The sequence below is a fragment of the Pagrus pagrus genome, assembly GCF_965226575.1.
Source record: "Pagrus pagrus genome assembly, chromosome: 18".
Lineage (NCBI taxonomy): Eukaryota > Metazoa > Chordata > Actinopteri > Spariformes > Sparidae > Pagrus > Pagrus pagrus.
The window spans coordinates 23,540,292-23,560,059 of record NC_140202.1 but is presented as its reverse complement, the minus strand read 5'-3'; the positions used below and the strand labels follow the sequence as shown (position 1 = coordinate 23,560,059).

Sequence of the window (19,768 nt, the reverse complement as noted above, 5' to 3'; positions counted from 1 at the left end):
AAAGTCATTATAATGAGATAAAAAGTGACAATTGTGAGATAAAAGGTGATAATTATGAGATACAAAGTCATAATAATGAGATAAAAAGTGATAATTTTGAGATAAAAGGTGATCATTGTGAAATAAATGTCTTAATTTTGAGATAAAAAATATATAATTATGAGATAAAAAGTGATGTCAGATCAAATGTGTCTCATATTTTGACTTTTTATCTCATAATTATAATTTTAACTTTTTTATTAAGTCACACTCTTCCTCTCACTGTCAGACTCTGGCCTCCGCACAGACTCCCGCAGGCTCCCTGTCTGTCGCTTCACTCTCTGAGGTGTGAGTCACACAGATGAGCGACCTGAGCCCAGTTGTTGTCTCGGTGTCTGCCTCGCTGAGGTTCGGATGGGCAGGACTGTACAGGAACATTCCCAGCGAGGAGCGGCGGCGCTGCTCAGAGTCAGAGCGGACTGGACCACTGCAGCAGCACAGCCTCATCCAGCGGCTCGGGTTAGCTGGCTAACTTGCTGCTAGCTAATCTACAGCTTAAAATGTTTACTTTCCGCGCTGTGCAGACTGAACGGGACGGTCGCGGGCTCGCAGGATTGTGCCATGACATTACAGCGACGTGTTGTTGATGCGTCCGAGCCTTGAGTTATGCTCTCACGAAAGAAAAGTAAAAACGAAGCGTCGAAACCAGCCGAGGTACACGGGAAATATGTGAAGAAGGAAACGTCGCCGCTCCTGAGAAGTAAGCGCAACAAGCTGTTAGCCGAGCCAGCCAGCCAGCTAGCTCGAGTTAGCATAGTTAGCCTGCTAGCGAAAGTTAACTTAAGCACCCACAAGTGGCAAGCTAATGAAAACAAACAGGCTGGAGTGAGTGTGTGGGGATGTAATGTCCCATTAATGCGGCTCATAAACTTGTAACCAACTGTTTTTTATAGATTTTCTGTACAGCGTAACTGAACAAGTTGCTAACTTGATAGTTCAAGTGCTAGCTAGCTGAATGCTCATCCTGCTACGTTAACATCAGCTGGAAAAGCTGTGAGATAACGGTGACTACTCAGACTAACAGAAAGTAAACAAAACTACCCAATGAAGGAACTTTTAAGGGACATTATTGTTTTATTTTCTGACTCCATTCAGTGGAGAGGTGTACTGAAAAGTCAGATTTGTTGCTAGTTAGCTTCAGTTTGTCCATTGATAGAAGCTCACTGAGTGTTGTCATCTGTTCCTGACCTGTTGAACTGTCCTCTGATGTTAAATAGATTGGCACGTAACTTGTGTTATATCGTTAGTGGCCTACTTCTTTGTACTAATTAGTATTAGTCAAAGAAGTGTTAAAACTTTTACTTAAAGTTGCTTAACTTTGCTGCAAAATACCACATTGCAAATAAAGGTCCTGCATTCACAAGCACCTACAAGCATTATCATCAAAATGACCATAAAAGTACTAATTATGCAGACAAAATGGCACCTGTCAGTGTAATAATGTATATTATTGTGCTGTTATGATGCATTAAAATGAATGTAGGGTTTTCAGATTGCTCATGGCGGAGCTAAATATAACTTCTTTACCTTATAAACGGCTGAAACTTGTGGCAATAAGTGCGTAACAGAGTTTTACAATGACCTTTATTTTCTCAAATTACATCAGTGCACAGAAACAGTTCACTATACTGGTCAGTCATCCCCTAGTGTACAGTATGCATGTAAAATATATGTATAATCTGCTTACACTGGATATTAACAGTTGCCTTGTTTACCTGGTTGCAGATCTTATGCCGTCATTCATCCGTCATGGCCCCACTATTCCCAGACGCACAGAGGTCCCTCTGCCCGACATGGGGCCCTCTGCCTACCCTGTGGCACCCAACCGGGAGCCCGTGGTGTCCCGCAACAAGAGTTTCCTCCGTGCCCCCGTGCAGCGCCCCCCTCACGAGGTGGCCCGCAGAGAGAGCCACCGCATGTCAGCACCTCCGTACCTGCCTCGCAGCCTGGGAGACCTGCCCCACGAGTACGGAGGCTCCTCACAGTCCTTCCTCACAGACGTGAGCCCCATGTCTGAGAACGGAGACGCTGCCCGATATTACTACCCCTCTGAACCTTACTATGACAACCAGCAGCACCAACAGCACCAGCAGCGACAGACCAGGAGGGTCCCGGACCGCTTTCCTGAGGACTTTAGATACTATGAGCACAATGAACACAACTTCCAAAGACTTCCACGACAACACACACCACCAGCTCCAAGCAGACCCCCTTCAGGTAATCATGAAAAGTGTTTTGCCACTCCCGTACTGGTTTAGATATTTTCTCCTTCACAGGAAAGCAAACAACGGGCTGTGACAAGAAGTTGGAAGAGAGAGAGAGAGTTCAAAATGTGACAAAGATCAGGAAATGCTTTCTTGAATTGCACACATGGTTTTGGAAAGTACATGGCAGGCAGTCATAGACTCTTAAGGGACTAAAACTGTCTTTTTATTGCTTTCTGTCTGCAAATTCTGAGTTATGAAAGTGAAGCAGTCGTGTTTACGGATGAGTGAAGTCACACCAGCGAGATTTTTCAGGTTTGTCTTTTAGGGAGAATTTTGAGGAGTAAATGATTGCTGCTTTGAAATGACGGGGAAGTATGATGGATGGGTTTTGGGCCATACATGGGCCACTTTGAAAGGAATGCAAGTCTGACACTGAGCAGCTTGAAAGAACATTTTTTATTTCAGTTTTTTAAGTTTTCATTAAATATTTTTATCTCACTTCTCCACATTGTAAACATGAGTTTGGTGTAAGCGTGTAATTTCCTTGAGATTGGATGTTTAGGGGGTTGCAGGAATTTTCCAACCTACTCCAAACAATAGGGAACCTTTTACTTTGTGGCTGACCTGTCATGTATATAGTTTGGTATTATGTCAGGCCCGCCTATCGCACATCATGGAGCCTTGTTTGGAGCGAAGTTAAACAAGCATTAGCAGCTCTGCATTTTTCACCTCTCTGTTTGCTGAATCTTTCTGCCGGCAAACTAGCAATTTACAGACCGCCTGCAGTCAAATGTCTCAGCCTCAGACTGCTCGCTTCTATGAATCATTAGTGTGCATGCTGTAAGTGGGTGCTGCTCTCTGGACGGTTACCTTGCAGAGATGTTTTTGGAGGCGTCATCGAGCTACAGTCAGCTGACTCTTCCTTTGTTTTTGTAATGTAAAAATACATGTTTATTTATGTTGCACCTTATACACAGAGAGACCTCCCTGCTTGTGCTCAGTAAATATCTGTGATATATTTTAGGCAGTGCAAGAAAGAGTTGGAGCAATGTGTTCTCTCTTCTTAGTGTTAGTTATTATTCTCGCAGAATCATTTTGAATGAGTTGCAGCTGTTTAATGGTCTTATTGTGGAGGCCAAGTAAGAAGAGCATTACAGCAGTCCAGTCGTGAATGATCTTGTTTGAGTCTTCAGGCCTCCAGACTAACTTTCTACACTGGTTACACTGGTGCACTTTACCTCTCCAGCACATAATATAGGTTGAAAGGTGAAGATAAATGTTTCTGTTTTATGTTGAAACACACAAGAGCACAAGAGTTTGCAATAATGTCACTTAAAAATGGATTAAAAGTTAGTGTTTAAACATTAGTGTTTTCCCCTGGCTTCCCGGGATACTGGCTATATGTGTTGTGTTGTCTTGTGGAAGTATTTGTGTTTTATTTGTTGTTAAAAATGTTTTCATATATTCGGCAATCTGACCTGCTGAATATCAGGCGCCATAGTGACCAATTAAAATGTTCAGTCGCACTCGACAGTCAAAAAACAAAGCACAAAGTTTCTTCTTGTAGTTTTGTTTTTAAGATGCCAGAATGACAATTTTGTTAAAAACTTGCAGCTATGCAGCACAAACACTTTGCTGTTTCACCAGTTTTTATTGCAGCTTATTTTCCTTTAACTTCGTGTTACTAGAAGCTTTTTGAGTGTGTTTATGTGTGTTCATTTCAAAAGTACTCTGCTGTGAGGAAAGTGCAGAGAAAAGCAGAAATCACTCCCAACTTTTGAAAGCAGGGAAACATAAAAGTGAACCATATATATAATGATTTTTTTTATTGATGCAGTCAAAATGTGTTGCTGGTGACTCATACTCAGTTGATCACAGTCGTAGTAGAAATACAACCGCTGCATCACCAGTTGTAAACATACTCGTCTACTCTTGACCGGTTCCCAGTGAAATTCCTGTGATGCATCGAGCTTTAGGTCTGCAGTGAGTATGGCCCTCTGCCATTTTTCTGAGGAAAAGGGCAGAGAAGATGATGATGATGATGATGATGAGGTGGAGGAGGAGGAGGAGTGCATTTCTGCGGAGCGCTTGCACATTCCGTCCCTTCACTCAGCAGCTGGCAAAGAGCTCCAGCTCTGTTGCTGTCACTCTCGTGCTGAATTTATCAGATTGTAGCCGCCATTTTGCTGAGATGCTTCATTCCCCACTCGTTCTCTCGTGTTTTTCGACACTTTCCGAGTCCCTCCGGGCTCGTTGGTCGTGAGTCACGATGGTTCTCGCTCAGTCTAACTCATCCACACAGCTGTTGGCTCGACATTCCTCGCTGACATTGCTCGGCAGTTAAAGCACAGGACCTGTTGAATGAAGCCACTCTGCTGGCTGCTCTTACAGGCTGCTTGGGAGTTCAGTGGTTTTGTTCTCTTTCGCTGAACGCTGCCGTGTGCTCGGCCTTCCTGTCCAAATGTAACAACACTCCCATTTCCTACCATTCATCAAATGAATAAGATGCCACAGATGGAGAGTCAGACAGTCAAAGACATTAAGCATCCCTGCGTAAGTCATGATTCATTTCAGTCCTCCCTTATATTTCTTTATATTCAGCAGCCACATCAGAACGACCTTTTAGCTGCTGGACATTCCTCCCCTTTAAATGACATTTTCCCACACATGCTGTTTTTAAGAAATCTCCCAAAATATTTAGTCTTTCCCGGAGGTGCTGTTTGCTGGCAGCTGCTCAGCTGTATGTTTGGTCAGACATCTCTCCCTCTCCCTCTAGGTTTCTAAAAAGAAATGTTTGTTTTCCTCAGGCATAGGTCGAATACAGGCCAAGTCCCTCGGGAACCTCTCCAGTCTGACGGGAGAGGACCTCCCTCTTCCTGCCGGCTGGACCGTTGACTGGACCATCCGAGGCAGGAAGTACTACATCGACCACAACACTAACACTACACACTGGAGCCACCCTCTGGAGAGGGAGGGGCTCCCTCCAGGCTGGGAAAAGGTGGAGTCGGCCGAGTTTGGGGTCTACTATGTGGATCACATCAACAAGAGGGCACAGTATCGTCACCCCTGTGCTCCCAGGTATGCTGCAGTATTTATCACCACAGTATTTATCCCAAACTGGTTTCACAGAAATGAAAACCGTATAAAAACTATATTCCCTCTGTCTGTTCCAGTGTGCCTCGCTATGATCAGCCTCCACCTTTACCACCTCCTGTCACCTATCAGCCACGACCTGCAGAGAGGAACCAGCCGGTGCTGGTGCCGGCTAACCCGTACCACACAGCCGAGATCCCAGACTGGCTGCAGGTGTACGCCCGCGCCCCACTCAAGTGAGTACTATTACTGCAGCAACTATCAATCATTCTTGTCATCGATTAGTCCGCAGTTTTCTTTCTAGATTAACTGTATGGTCTAGAAAATGAAAATTCAAACTACCTGAAGGCAAATACGAGGTCTTCCAAGTGCTTTTTTTGTTCAATAAACTTGTTGACACCCCTTCAATTACTACAAGGACCCACTCATCAGAGCAGCGCTCAGCAGCACCGTTATCATCCAACACCTGATGCAGCACCTTTTAAAGTACCGCATATATCTTCCCCTCAGGTACGACCACATCTTGAAGTGGGAGCTGTTCCAGCTGGCGGACTTGGACACGTATCAGGGCATGCTGAAGCTGCTCTTCATGAAGGAGCTGGAGCACATCGTCAAATCCTACGAGGCGTACCGGCAGGCGTTGCTGTCAGAGGTGGAGGCTCGCAAGCAGCGGCAGCAGTGGTACGCCCAGCAGCCCAACAAGAACTTCATAGGGAACATGTGATGTGTGTGTGCAGTCGGGACGTCTCGCTGCCACACCTCTCTGAGGTTTCCACAGTTTGGGAGCGGTCGAGGGTTTCCTTTGAAATCATGATTGACTCTTAATTGCCTCTTTACCAAACACATCTGTGCCTTCGCTTGATCCAAATATATCAGCCAGGAAGTCAAGAGACACGTCGGCGGGGGGCTGCCTTCCCCACCGATGTGACACTCAATTTATGAATGACCATGTGACTGAAAAAAAAACACTCCAATGAAGAAAGAGAACCTATAATGTGCTACATCTGGAGAGAGACTGCTTGTGGTGCCATTTACAGCCCTGAGAAATGAATGGATTTCTGTTTTTACGACTGAGGAGGACAGTCTAAAAAACTACGGATATTTGTCCAAAAACATCCTGAGATTGTGCCTTTTTAATACAATAAAAAAACGCAGCATTTTTCAATGTCTGCTCATGTCTTGTATACACCAGCTACACCGTCATTTGTTCCCGTGGGAGAAGAATGACCGGCAGCTTCTTCTCATTTCTTTCTGTTTGAAATACTTTTTCCTTTTGCGTTGTTACCCTCTTAAACTGAAACCAACTCTTTTACATTAAACAAAAAAACTGCTCATTTTTCTTTCTTTCTTTTTTTTATGACGTATCCTTTATGAGACAATCCACCAAAACTTTCACAGATATTTAAGTTTTGATATGAAACACGTCTTTTATTTAAAAGACCTTTTTCTTGGATGAAGCATCACATTTGATGCAGCAGTTTGAGCATCTCTTTGGCTCTCGGCATTACTGTAAGTCAGGAATATTCTCGTATGTGTGTGTTTATAATGAAACATAAATAAGCTACTGGAACGTTTTAAAACACTTCAGAAGACACACTAAGTTTGCCAAAAGTGCAATTCAACTTCTCGTTTCATTCTTTCTGGATATTTCTTGCCTCGGTAATGCCTTATTTTTTATGGACTGACACGTCTCTTCTGTGGAAGAAGTGCAGGTTCTTGGAAACATATTCTATTGATCGCTAATCAATCTGCTTATTCCCTTCTTAAGATACTCAGAAATGTTTTAATGCTGGAGGTTTTGTAGTAGAGATGGGTGCTATCTTCCAATCGATGAAAAAAACGACAAATGTTTTATGACACTAGTGCTTTTTCAAAATATGCAACAACTTCTACAGTGTTCAATGGGACGTGTGATAACATTTCTGAATGTCCTCGGTTGTCTGATTGTGTAACAGTGGAATATGTTTGTACGGACCTCTCTTCGATGAGTCCTTCACTATGCAAGACGGTCTCGATCACATCTTTTCAGAACGGTGTCATCAGTTTGTACATATCTGATTTTGTGTATTGCAAATACAGGACATAAGCAATAAAGTCTGCAGTGAAGAAACATTCAACTGATGTCTGTACAGTTGCTGCCTCTCGCTGTCTGTTTACTTCCACATGGAGTCTTAAAGGGTCACTCCACCAATTTTACACAGTGATGTCCCTTTAAGCAGATGTACATTCACCAAACAATTAAGTTAGACTTTCTCTTTTAAGTCTTTCTATTGCAAAATCTTAAAATACTGATGATTGAATGATGTAAGTGAGTTTGATACTACAAGACTGTTTCCACATGAATCTGCTGAAGAGGGGAAAGTTTCTCTTTGCTCGTCTTAAAGGGGAATTCTGGCATGTTTAAGCCTGGGCTCTTACATATTTTGGTGTGTAACTGAATAATAATAACTATGGAAAGGATCCCTACAGAGATAATCCCTCAAGTTGCAGAGTTAGATATGAAAATATAAAGAGTGGAGCAAGATGGAGGACGGACACTGGCATGCGGAGCCAGAATATTTTCACATCTAACCCGGTGGAGGTTTTATTTTGACCAAACCAAAGAGTTTTATTTTGTTTCTGACGATAGAGTCGGAGTGGTAGATTTGCCATGAGCCATATAGCAGCTTTTTTCTGGTTAAACATCAAGGAGCTTATTCTTTAACTAATAGGTCTCAGGGATCCTTTCACAACCTCAGTCTGTCTGCGGCTAAAACAAGCACTTTCTGTGGACATACTTTAACGGTTGAAGATCATTTATACACTTAAATAGGTAAACATAGGGCCCAGGTTTAAAAAATACCAGAATCCCCCCTTAAATCAAGATGATTTTGTGACTTTAAGTGTGACATTTTTGTGACGTTAAAGGGGCAGTATGTAGTTTTGGAGAAGAAATTCAAACTCAGAATTTTAATATTTACAAAATGAGGTAATAACACAATTTATTTTTTCAATAACTGTTCTCAGAGGGAAAAATAAGGTCTCCAGATCACTGTTTGAAGCTAGAGAGGCGGCAGGGTCCGCCAAATATAAACAAAGTAAAACAGTATGAAACTGTGTTGTCCTTTAAGGTTAGTTTTGTTTGTTCAGTTATGAAAACAAAGAGAGTTTGTTTATTGGGTTTGTTTAGGCCCAACAAAGATCTTTCTCTTCTGATTAAAATGTCTTCCACAAAACTACAAAGTGCACCTTTAAACTTTTGAAACAAAAAATATCTGCAAATTCATGATTTCTGGATGTAATTTCAATACATTTCTGTGGACAAAACATACAAACATATCGCACACAAACGATTATTTAGACCAAAGTGTTTAAGACTTTTAAATGTCTGGAGGGAATCTTTAAAGAAATTACTGGACTCTAGTGTTCATTAATTTGGTCCAACTTTATTTATTTCCTTGTGACTGAAATTTTGCAGTGCGTGTGTGGAAAAAACTCAGCAGTGTTGACTTGTAAGAGGTTGATTCATTTGACCCTTCACTGAGGCTCCCACGACATCCGGAGTTGATTTAAGTGTTGATGGGGGCGTCTTTAGGAATGAATTGTTCCTTCCAAGAATAACATGTTTTTTGTTTGTTTTTTTTTCTTTTTTGAACACGTCAAATCTTCAATTTCTTATTTTAATCTGGAATGTAAATGCAACATAAACTAAAATGCTACTTTTTCTGACTCGTGAATGGACACTTGAACGCAGCCATGAAGAAAAAAACCTCACGAATCTTAAAGCGGACTTAGATGGTTCTTTGCGTGAAGGCCTCACTGATGTTGATTATACATTGTGGAAGACTCGAGAAGCCACTCTGCCGCAGTGCCTTTAAATTTTCATCCCTTGAGGTCAAACCTCAGTATAAACTTGCTAAATATGCATGACAGTGTTCCTGTACTGTCGGTGACCAGATCTACAGAGAGAGAAGTGCTGCAGCTGTACATGAAGCAGTGAGCTCTATGATTAAAAAAAAAACAATAACCACAGTTTTACAAATGTACAGTAACAGTCTACCAAGCCGAAGTATTCACACACCAATACGAGCCTTTTGTTTACAAATGCAAGAACACAAGTCCGGGGCCTGGCCTCTTTCACCATGCAACAGTTGTTTTTTTGTTGTTTTTTTTTACAGATGATTCAACTTAAGTGTGTGAAGATGATGACAGAGATGTGGAATGAGGATCGTTTTCCAAAAGCAGGCCCGTCGCCCCGCCTAATAACAACTCGCTTTGATTCCTCAGCGGCCACAGAACAGCTACATTCCTCGGATTTGCTCGAACATTCAGTGAGAAAAAACACAACAATGGTTTCACCCACCACCTCTGCATCACAATGGAAAAACCAAACACACTCTTTCCCCCTCAAAGACCAAACACACACACACACACACACTCACACACAGAGGATCACTGTGTAATTACAAAACTGCAAGCGGACTACAAAGTGAGAGATAATGTCGGCTGTGTTGTGTAAACTTTGAGCGGCTGTCGCTCTGTTTTTGTCTTTCCACCCGGTGCTCTTACATGTCCCTGATCCAGAACCAACCTCCAAAACAGAACTGTGTACAACTAATAGATGTGCCTTTGTAGATGTGAAATCAGTTTTTACATGTCATGGCACGATACCACTTTGTCACAACCATTAAAACTCGATTTTTTTTTTTTTTTATAAAGTATACCTGGTTTTTAGAGCTTAAAGATGACAGACATTAACCATTTACCATGCTGATGATGCTTGTAACGCTTCATTATTTAACATACAGTACATATTTTGGCTTTCAAACATCGCAGATCATAGATAGTATTTTTTAAAAACAGCACTAAACTTCAAAGAACAGAACGATCGTCACAAATGGGGGGAGTTCACAGATTCGGCTATACTTTTGAAAAAATCGTTGTCGGTGACTAACGAAGGAAAAAGAAACCCGTCTGATATGAAACCAACAGCTGAGTGGAGGTTGGATGTGCCGAGATCTCCTACAGTATCTGTACAGGTGTTTGTTTTCACAGACAAAAACGTGGGAGACAATGATAAATGGCATCCATCGCCTGCTGAGGAGATGCTCTGACTTTGCCTATACATGAACATTATACAGTCCGTTATAGGTTTAAAGTAGTGGATGTATTGGTGGGCAGTACCAGCCAATACCAGAATAAAAGAGTGCCTGATGGGTGAGGATGTTCCTCCTCCTCGTCCTCTTCCTCTTCCTCCACCTGTCCATCACCAGGAAGTCCCTGCTGTCTTATCTAATCAGTCCCTCTTCTTGTCCTGCTCCTCCGCCACCTCATCCACCTGAGGCCCGGGGAAGGCGTGGTGGTACAGGTGCCTGTGATTGGCCGCTACATTGTACAGCTTGTAGAGAGCCTGTGGAGCAGAGAGGGAGACGAGGTTACGGACAGAGAATCCAACCAGTGTGGTAAAAGTCAAGATGTCGTATTAAAATATGACTTTGGTAAAAGTGAAAGTCATCCATGCCAATAGTACTCGAAAAAAAGTCTTAAAGTATCTGGTATAAAATGTACTTAAGTATTAAAAGTACAAGTAAAAGCAAATTATACATACTGTACTGTGTGTTGTACTTTAAAGGGTCGCTCCACCAAGTTTACACATTACAGTGTGTTTTCAGGTCTTGAGGAGGACGACTGCATATGTGTGAAAAGTAGAGGAAAGCCTTTTGTGGCTCCAGAGGAAGCTGCATGCAATCTGATCAATTGCCTCCAGTGATGTCACTCAGTGGCTAAGTTGCATTGTGGGTAATGTAGGCACCATGTTTTGAAAAGCAGCCCACTGGTCCAACATTGCACTGAAACACATTCCTCTACTTTCTCAAGATTTGGTGTCAACATTACCCAGAATGCAACTAAGCCTCCTAGTTTCATGGACATATCTAGTCTTTTTTTTTTTTTTTTAATCTTTAAAGGATGTTCATATATCATTTATGGCCTGAATTATAGAGCATTTCACTCCTGTTTACATTATTTCCTGATGGATGGTGTGATGAAACAGAGATATCCAACATTCCCTCTTATCTGTACAAACCTTTGACACCAACATGTCAACAAAATGAAACAAAACTTTTGAACCTGGCTTCACTCCATGCTCAGAGCTCTGGTGATTCATGCAGATGTCATGACATGACCTTTTCACTATCAGTAACTCACTGCGAGTTTCCTGTTTTTAAGTACAAGTTTTCAGGAAGCTTGAGTTTATTGATATTCTCCCAATCCCAGCCTTGATTAAATATTCCCACTTGGATTGCTTCACTTACCTCATTTGTGCTCCCCTGCAGGAGGCGTTAGAAAGAAAAAAACATATATAGTGTGAGCACATACATGCATAGATAACACAAAGTGTGTTCAATGATCAGTGATCGCTGCTGTGATGAATCTCTGCCATTGATTTACAGGAGATTATCGCCCTCTAGTGGTTCAAAGATATTCCAACACCTATGTTAATGATGAAGATGTGAACTAGTGTTTGTCTCTCTTACATTTAAATACAAGTCCTCATCTACTTTAGTTGGACCACTTCATCCGACTGTCCATCGATACAGAAGTGAGCAGATAATGGCTGAAATGTCAGATTTGTGTGAACTTATCCTTTACCTTCATGAATGTTTATGTTTTATTTGAATTACCTGGTCCCACAGCGCACCAGCCACCTGGTCGATGACGGCGCCGAGTTCTCGGTATTCCCCAGAGTACCGGATGTAGGCCCAGGTGCAGAGTGTGATCAGTGCCAGACCCAGGATCATGTTACACAGGCTGGCAATGATGTCCACGCCCACAAAGCCTGTGATGCCCGCAGCCACGTACATGACAAAGATGACCACGAACAGGGTGGCCGGCGTGCGGGCTGCGTGGAAAATGTTCTTGGAGTCATTGTGCTTGATGTACTGGACGAACACCTCGTCGATTTCTCCCTCCAGCTGCTGCAGGTAGCGGCGGCTGAACTCCTCGCCTCCCATCTTCTTCACGCCCCGAAACACCTGCAGGGCCTCCTCTCTGATGACGCTGTGTCGGGCCTGCAGCTCGCTGGGGGCCAGGAAGGGCCGGTCACCCCCACAGACCTGGGGACAGAACCAGATGGTCAGCTAGACAGCTAGTGGACAGTTTGATGTGGATTTACTTGAAGGTGTCCTGTGTGTGTGCATCCTTGAGTTATAATTTCAATTAATTTCCTTCCACATAAAACCTTTTGTTACCTTCGTTGATGCAATGCTACGTTTGATGGCACATCCATGATAGAAATGAACAGCGGACTCACTTGTAAAAACATTTCTCCATAGAGTCAATAGTATCCATAACTCCACAGGTTACCTTTAAAAAAAAACTTTTTTCACCTACCTCCTCCATTTTCTTGTTGTACAGATCCTTCGCTGCTGCAACTGCTGCCAAATTATTCGCCTCTGCTGTGGCCTGAGAGCGAGAAGATGAGACACAGTGATCATTTATTTTAAGGTGACATTAAATAATGTAAGATGAGATTAACTATATTGATGCATGTGTCACAGTGCGTGACAAGCTGATCACCAACCATAGCACGCTGAAGCCACTTGAATCATTATATAAACAACTAATTGAAACATCAGGCAAAAAATCAAAACACGTCCATCATTGCTAAAAAAAAACCCACAAAAAACATATCAGAGTTTGTTGGGACGCCCTAATGAAACATGTACTTGGTACAAGTTTGCAAAATGTGTTTTATTAATTTGGACTGTCCCTTCTTAAATTAACTCAACTTAATTTAATTAAACAGCAGACGAAGTACAAGAACAGATGCTTGGAAAGGTAACTTCAAGAACTTAAAAAACTAGAAAACAAGTTTTCAACGTTACTACACACCCCAACGTTACTACACACCCCAACATTAATAGTATCTTTTAAATAGGGCTGAGCAATATGGCCTTAAAAATATATCACAACATATATCATGATATTTTGAAATCTCCTCAAAAGGACTTCGAAATCAAATATCACAATATTTTTGACCAAATTCCTCAATATTGATATTGTGACAATACTAAGTGGGTAAAGGCAAGTATCAGAACAAGTAGTCTGTCTGGTAGGTTCAGAAAATTACATCACTTTACTGTAATTCAGCCTTCAAAACCAGGACAAGACAACACTCATGCCAACACGATATAACGACATCCAAAATCTAATATATAGTCTCAAATCACAATTAACGACATTATATATTATAATAGAAATAAAAGCAGTTAAGGAAGTTGCAATAAAAAAATGAGGCAATGAGGAAAATGTACCTGCAGCATAGATTTTGGATGTGGCAGCTCCTCCCCTTGATATATTTTGATATACGCCTGAAACAAAGAAAACATGTTGGATTTAGTTGAAGTCGGGTGCAGAAACTCAGGGTTTAACAGTGACGAGTAAACATAATGAAAGGACAATATGACTTCATGTCCAGTGAACAGAGAGGCTAAACAGTTTGATTTATAAAAAGAGGAAAGTACAGTGTTTCATTTAACATGATGGTCCTCTGTTCTGACCTTGAAGTACTCCACCAGGCCTCTGCAGGTGATTTTGCTGCCGTTGATCTCCTTCACGTCGATGTTGCGAGGACTGAGCAGCCACGGCACCAGAACCTTCAGGTTGTTTAAGAAATCGCCATCAATCTCTAGACGGCGAGGCAGAGGGAACAGCTGGTGAGTGTTTCCAGTACGTGCTGAAATTCAACTGTGTTTGCTCAGTCATATTCAGTTTCTGGTGTAAGTCCAGGAAATAAGTGGGAAATATAAGCAGTTCAGAGCAGCAAACAGCTTGTTTCCCTCAGGCGCTGTTTCTCACAAGCTCCAGTGCACCACCTGCTCCTGCACAATTCATTAATGCTCAACCCTGCACCGGCTGTGTGGTTACATATTTACCTCCTCTGTTTGTCGGAAGGATTACAGAAAGAAACACAAGAACGATATTCATGAAAGTTGGTGGAAAGGTGAAGCTTTGGAAGTGATGAACTCAATGTCAAGTTTCAGTCTCTGAGGAGAAAAACTGGCCCTGAAGGGGAAATCTTTGTGGAAAGACCGACCGACAGACATATAGAGGTGCTGAGGAATGAATGAAAACAGACAGAGGACGTGTACCTGCAATTCTTCCATCAAAGTGTGGGTTGGTGGCCACTTTGAGGCCTGGGTGAGGCATGAGGAAACAGGAGATGTTGGTGAAGCAGGAGTGGATGTGTTTACGCACGTTCTGCAGCTCTTCATGCTGGTTCTCTGAGATCTACACCACCAACAAGAACACACGTATCAGGCTTTAGACGCTCAATTAGCCACATGTGGACTTGTGGTATGTTTAAAACTGCACATTATCAGTAGGACGTTGGACATCGCAACGGAGAAAACTGACGCGACAGGACTATTTCACTGCCAGCCTCAGACAGAGGGGTGACAACTGACCTTCAGGCGCTTCTCGAGGAACTTCATGCCTCCTTCCTGTCCGTAGGAAAACTCGTACGGAAAGCTCCAGTCTCGAACGAGGAAAATCATCGACTAAGCAAAAAAAGACACAACCGCGTGACTCTTGTTGATATCTTGTACTGTATATTATGATCAAATAGTATAATTCACTGCATTTTCTTTGCAGTTTGAGTGCAAAACAGTTATTTAATTTGACAGTTGTATGTAACTGTAGCAAAATCCTACCAACAGGTGAAAATGATAAACTGTACCTGGAAAGGTTTGAGGAACGTCTCCTCCATCGCTAATCTGCCGTACTCGGTGAAAAGCTGAAATAAGATGGATGAGACAAAATCTGAGAGGATGTGAAATGATGCAGATGTTTATATAAGACCAACAGGAACGGCTCAATTGTTTTTTATTTCAAATGATTTATGTTTATACTAGAAGCCAACGCGTATAGCCTCACACTAATATGCATTTCTGACTGCCAGTAGGTTTCACATCAGGACTTTGCACTTGCAGCGCTCCATTATGCTCTAGTGTTGACACTTGACAGTTTTACCTGCAAGTGCTGAAGGTCGTCCTCTTGTACATTCTGTGAGATGTTGTAAACCTGAAAATAAAAACATTCATTTATAGTATAACTTCAAAAGTGGAAGTATGTAGTACACATATTTAATTAAAAGCCTCTGTTGTGTGAAAATAAAGGAACATAACAGTCAAAGCTAGCAGCTCAGTGAGGCGTCACTCATAGGGACAGCAGTGTTACGAGCTAAATGCTGATATCAGCATGCTAACAATGCTACATTTATTAGCTATAATGTTAACCATGTTGACCAGTATTGTTTCGTGTGTTAGCATGCTAGCATTTGCCAAATAGAAGTTCAGTACAGCTGAGGCTCACAGTCACACGACAGCCATTTTCCTCTGACACAGGGTGGAAAGCTCAAACGCCCTGGGAATCTGACAAGTCATTATAATTTCATCACCTCCTGATTGATGAAAACAAAAACCTATGTTCATTCATGCACATGAATATGCTAATTACTAAAGCGCAGCTACGTCAGACGGGTGAAGGTCACTGTACCTGCATGGAGCTTATCATGGTGCTCAGTGCGAACACGGTGGCTGAATCCCTCAGTGTCGACTGGCTGTCAAACGTGCCTTGTGTGTCCATTAGCAATACAGCGACCTGTGAAATGAAACAGATAAAGACACTCGCTGACCTCCGCTGCAAGGTAATCCTTACGTTCAGCATTCCTGTATCGCACTGAGGAAAGTGATTTGGTACAGAGTGTCTGGGGGATTAGAGATGAACTCCTTTAATGACATGAGAAATGAGTAAAGGAACCAGTTGAGCTCATCAGCTAGTTGGTTTTGGATCAGAGTGGAGATTTAAAAAGGGGAAATGTGCTTGAAAGGGACAAAAGTACAATAAAATAAGGTCAGATTTAAAGCTGACAACCAGAAGCACTCTTGCTTTTTGTTGGCTTTGCTGCTGCCTTCTTTGCAGACTCTAGATTTGCTGATGCAAGCGTAAAAGAAGCGAGTTGGAAATGTCTAAATGCAAAACTGGCTTCCTCCAAGTGTGTAAAAAAAAAAGGTAGTGTTAAATAACGGGCAAAGGTTAATAAAGTATCCATGACATATTTAATCATGTCTCTTTGCACCTGCATGCGTCGTAATGGTATAATAATGTAATACAGTGACAGACTTCACCTTTCTTCCGTCTGGTTTGTCCACCAGGAAGACCTCGCTCCAGATCTGGATCCCGGTGGTCTCCCTCTCTGAGCCCCCCCTCCAGGAGAAGCCGGTCAGAGGCTCTTCGTTATCTCCGAGCCAGCCTTCAGACGCCTGAGCACAACGGGATCAGAAGTGTGTTGGTGCCGATGGATTAAAAATCTTAAAGCTACCTCTGCCAGGGAGGTCATGTTTCCACCCGTGTCTATTAGTTGGTGGGTTGGTTTGTCAGCAGGATTACACAGAAACTACTCAAGAGATTTCTATGAAACGTAAATGGAGGATGGGTCTCGGCCCAGAATAGACCCTATAAACTTTTGGTATGGATCTGGATAAAGGCACACTTCCATGATATGATGTACATCCCTTTAACTGCAGAAAACAAGTTTAAAAACTTTAAATCGTGTCACATTTTGATGTCATGGCAGCGGCGGCACATGCAGATGCAGCAGCCGGTAGCTCCTTTAAATGATGGACAGTGTTTACTTGATGTTGAACTTTTAATGTGAAGATGCAGACCACATTATCATCATCATCTTGTTGCTGGTTTACATTCACCGCACCCCCCAAATAAAGTGCACAGATTGCACAGACCCCACATACTTACATGGTTGTACATATAACGCAGCATGAAGTCCATGAGGAAGGACTTGCCCTTGCGGAAAGCTCCGGCCACAGAGATGGCCACCACCTCTCGGTCCCTGACCTCCTCCGCCAGCAGGATGCGGCTCAGCGCCGCCTCATCCAGCTCGAAGGTGTGGTCGTCTTTGACCAGCAGCACCTGCACGGGCCGGGCTCGTCCGTCCGGCTCCTCCTCCTCTGAGCTCCAGTCGTAGACATTTTTGTCACCGAGGGACCCTGGAAGACAAGATAATGATCTTTAATTATGTTTACATGCAGAGAAATGATCATGTTGATGATTATTATTGTGTCTGGTGGTATTTTTCAACAGAATTACACTTGACAGTCAAATAAAATGTTTTTTCAGTGAGTGATTGAGGAGCTAGAACTTATCCCAGTGATAAGAGATGAACTTAAACGTCCATTAAGAGAGGAAACAGGAAATTTGAGTCCATTACTCCTTCCTGTTCGGCCCAGGATCAATAGCATCGCCTGCAAACCTGTTAATACTAATAACGAATCACGTCATGCCATCCATCCCATCTGTTTATATCCAATGAGATCATGTGCGTTCAGAGCTTTTTCCGGCACTTTCCAGGCAGTGACTCAGTGTGTTTTCCAGTCTCAGCTGTCTCGTGTGGAGCTCGCAAGCTGCATGACCGTCCTGATGCAGAGATTTTAGCTGCCAAACCCCATTCATGAAATGTAAACTTGTGTCTGCTGAGCACGAAACGATTCCTGAGACTGAAGAGAGAGAAGAAAAACCTCTCACACATCTCTCACTCCCATCTGTGTGCATCTAATTGCAAATTAAGCATGCACGTAAACTCACAAAAGGCACTGTGTCAGATTAAAGGAGTAGCAAAATTTGGGAGCGTGCTAAAAGATTAATGCAGGGGGCCAAGAATGCACGGTGAATAATTTAAGGAGGAATCATCCAAGGTTTCCTCTCTGGCTGAAGAGGACTGTCAGCTTGACTTCACATCTCCTGCAAAAAGGCCTCACCCGGCCCGGCACGAGCCTGCCTGGTTACCCTGATCATGTTGCTGCTGCTGCTGCCCTTAAAACAAGCAAAGACGTCAGAAGCTGTGTCTGCTTAATGTGGGTCAGAGCAGATAAACTCTCCTGCTGACAAACAGCAGAATCCCCCCCCTTATTTCCCTGATTCAGTCATTCACTCCTTTTTTTTTCTTTTTTTTTTACCCCTTGCAGGCCTGGATTCAAAGTTAAGAGTGATGTCAGTGACAACTGGGATGCTGGTTATCATTATCATGGTGGTGGAGGTGATGATGATGATGATGATAGCAGGGATGGCCGGTAGAAAGATGATGCTGATGGGGATAGTGACAAGCTATTTACTGATGCAATATTACATAATTTGATGGCAGATGCACCACAGACATCATGAGAGGCTCAGTGTGATAAACAATAAAAATCAGAAGGTTATTTTCAGGCCTTTCTGGGGCCTGAACCGTCCCTACAGAGCATTTCCTGTATGCTGATGATAGGAAACACCTTTCACCACAGGTTTCAATGCCAGAACATATGCTTTTATTGTTAAATATCTGTCCGTTTATGCTTGATTGAGCGATATCCATGCAGTAAAAAAAAAAAATACTAAAAAAAATGTATTCCTCACCAGCAGCAATATTACATATAGAGATAAAAACACTGGTTACAATCAAGTCGAAACGAAAACAAGCCCTTCATGATGGAGTCTTAGAATAAACATCTAATTGGCTGCAATGCTTACACCCTCGCCTCGGCAGGCATAAGAGAAAAAAAAAAAAACGTATGTGCGTCAAGGAAAAGCATGAAATATCAAATTGTACGTACACTCACCCCAGCTGTCTCTGTCTTTACGGTGCTTCGCCATAATACTGTCCTTAAATCCCTCTGTTTGTCCGTTAATGAGCGGCCCTAGTCGGCAGTCATGGGTGTAGGGAGGATGCTCAATCTCCAGCGAAAAACGATGCTCGTATGGCAGGAGGATGATGGAGCTTTTTATTCCCAGCGTCATGCGCGGCTCGCACCGGCCGCCAGGGGCCGCTGGTGTCTGTTGTTCCCACTCGCTGTAAAAAAAAAAAAAAATAGCAGGTTTATAATGCGGAAAAAATGAACGTGGCTCCTCGCGCATTGTGTTAAACTGTGTGTTGAGTAGAGGGGATGAAATTCACGTCAAGTCTTTTTTTTAATTTAGGCTGGAAAATACATTTTCAGCTGCTGCCGGTAGGTGGCGGTAACTACAAAGAGATTGGGACCAACTGCTGCCTTCGCGTACCATCGGGAATTTCCAGATGCATCGCTCTTTATACTGATTCATACTGGTAGCGGTGGTGTAAGTATTCTTTACTCAGGTAAAAGCAGGTGTGAAATGTAACTGAGTACATTTACTTATCCCTTTTTGTACAACTTTACTTACTACTTACACTGAAGATTAAGAATTTAAACTTCTTTTCCACTACGTTTAAGAGAGAAACGCTTTCATTTTTACTCAATTGTATTTAACCTCGAAGATTAAGAAAGTATACTTGTTGTTATACGCGTCGTGTTGTAATTTGTTTGTGACTGCGTGTGACCAGACATTTTGACGTTGTACTGATTTTTCTAGTGAGGGGT

General features: G+C 42.5%; 2 protein-coding genes across 3 annotated transcripts; one reads left to right on the top strand and one right to left on the bottom strand.

Moving 5' to 3' along the window:
- Positions 1–369: 369 nt before the first annotated feature.
- Positions 370–7,456, top strand: sav1 (salvador family WW domain containing protein 1). The gene is made up of 5 exons (XM_084382147.1): positions 370–739; positions 1,765–2,256; positions 5,054–5,324; positions 5,420–5,575; positions 5,850–7,456. The coding sequence occupies exons 1-5, from the start codon at positions 646–648 to the stop codon at positions 6,061–6,063; spliced, it is 1,227 nt and encodes a 408-aa protein (XP_084238273.1). The 5' UTR covers positions 370–645; the 3' UTR covers positions 6,064–7,456.
- Positions 7,457–8,744: 1,288 nt separating this feature from the next.
- atl1 (atlastin GTPase 1) lies at positions 8,745–19,184 on the bottom strand. 2 transcript variants are annotated; one of them, XM_084382145.1, is made up of 14 exons: positions 18,986–19,184; positions 17,136–17,386; positions 16,508–16,642; positions 15,876–15,980; positions 15,351–15,401; positions 15,058–15,114; positions 14,786–14,878; positions 14,471–14,609; positions 13,880–14,007; positions 13,634–13,690; positions 12,711–12,782; positions 12,002–12,433; positions 11,633–11,647; positions 8,745–10,728 (listed from the first exon to the last, which is right to left on the bottom strand). In XM_084382145.1, the coding sequence occupies exons 1-14, from the start codon at positions 19,167–19,169 to the stop codon at positions 10,615–10,617; spliced, it is 1,833 nt and encodes a 610-aa protein (XP_084238271.1). In that variant the 5' UTR covers positions 19,170–19,184; the 3' UTR covers positions 8,745–10,614. The 2 variants fall into 2 exon arrangements, with proteins under 2 accessions (XP_084238271.1, XP_084238272.1); XM_084382146.1 differs by having other exon boundaries at positions 18,992–19,184.
- Between the last annotated feature and the right edge of the window lie 584 nt (positions 19,185–19,768).

Excerpts from the sequence above, each read along its gene's own strand:
- sav1 (XM_084382147.1), top strand. The coding sequence starts at position 646 with ATGCTCTCACGAAAGAAAAGTAAAAACGAAGCGTCGAAACCAGCCGAG. Across the intron at positions 740-1,764 it reads AACGTCGCCGCTCCTGAGAA|ATCTTATGCCGTCATTCATC; the intron begins GTAAGCGCAACA and ends ACCTGGTTGCAG. Across the intron at positions 5,576-5,849 it reads TACGCCCGCGCCCCACTCAA|GTACGACCACATCTTGAAGT; the intron begins GTGAGTACTATT and ends TCTTCCCCTCAG.
- atl1 (XM_084382145.1), bottom strand. The coding sequence starts at position 19,169 with ATGACGCTGGGAATAAAAAGCTCCATCATCCTCCTGCCATACGAGCAT. Across the intron at positions 17,387-18,985 it reads CAGAGACAGCTGGGGTGAGT|GGTCCCTCGGTGACAAAAAT; the intron begins GTACGTACAATT and ends CTTGTCTTCCAG. Across the intron at positions 12,783-13,633 it reads ATCCAAAATCTATGCTGCAG|GCCACAGCAGAGGCGAATAA; the intron begins GTACATTTTCCT and ends TCTCGCTCTCAG.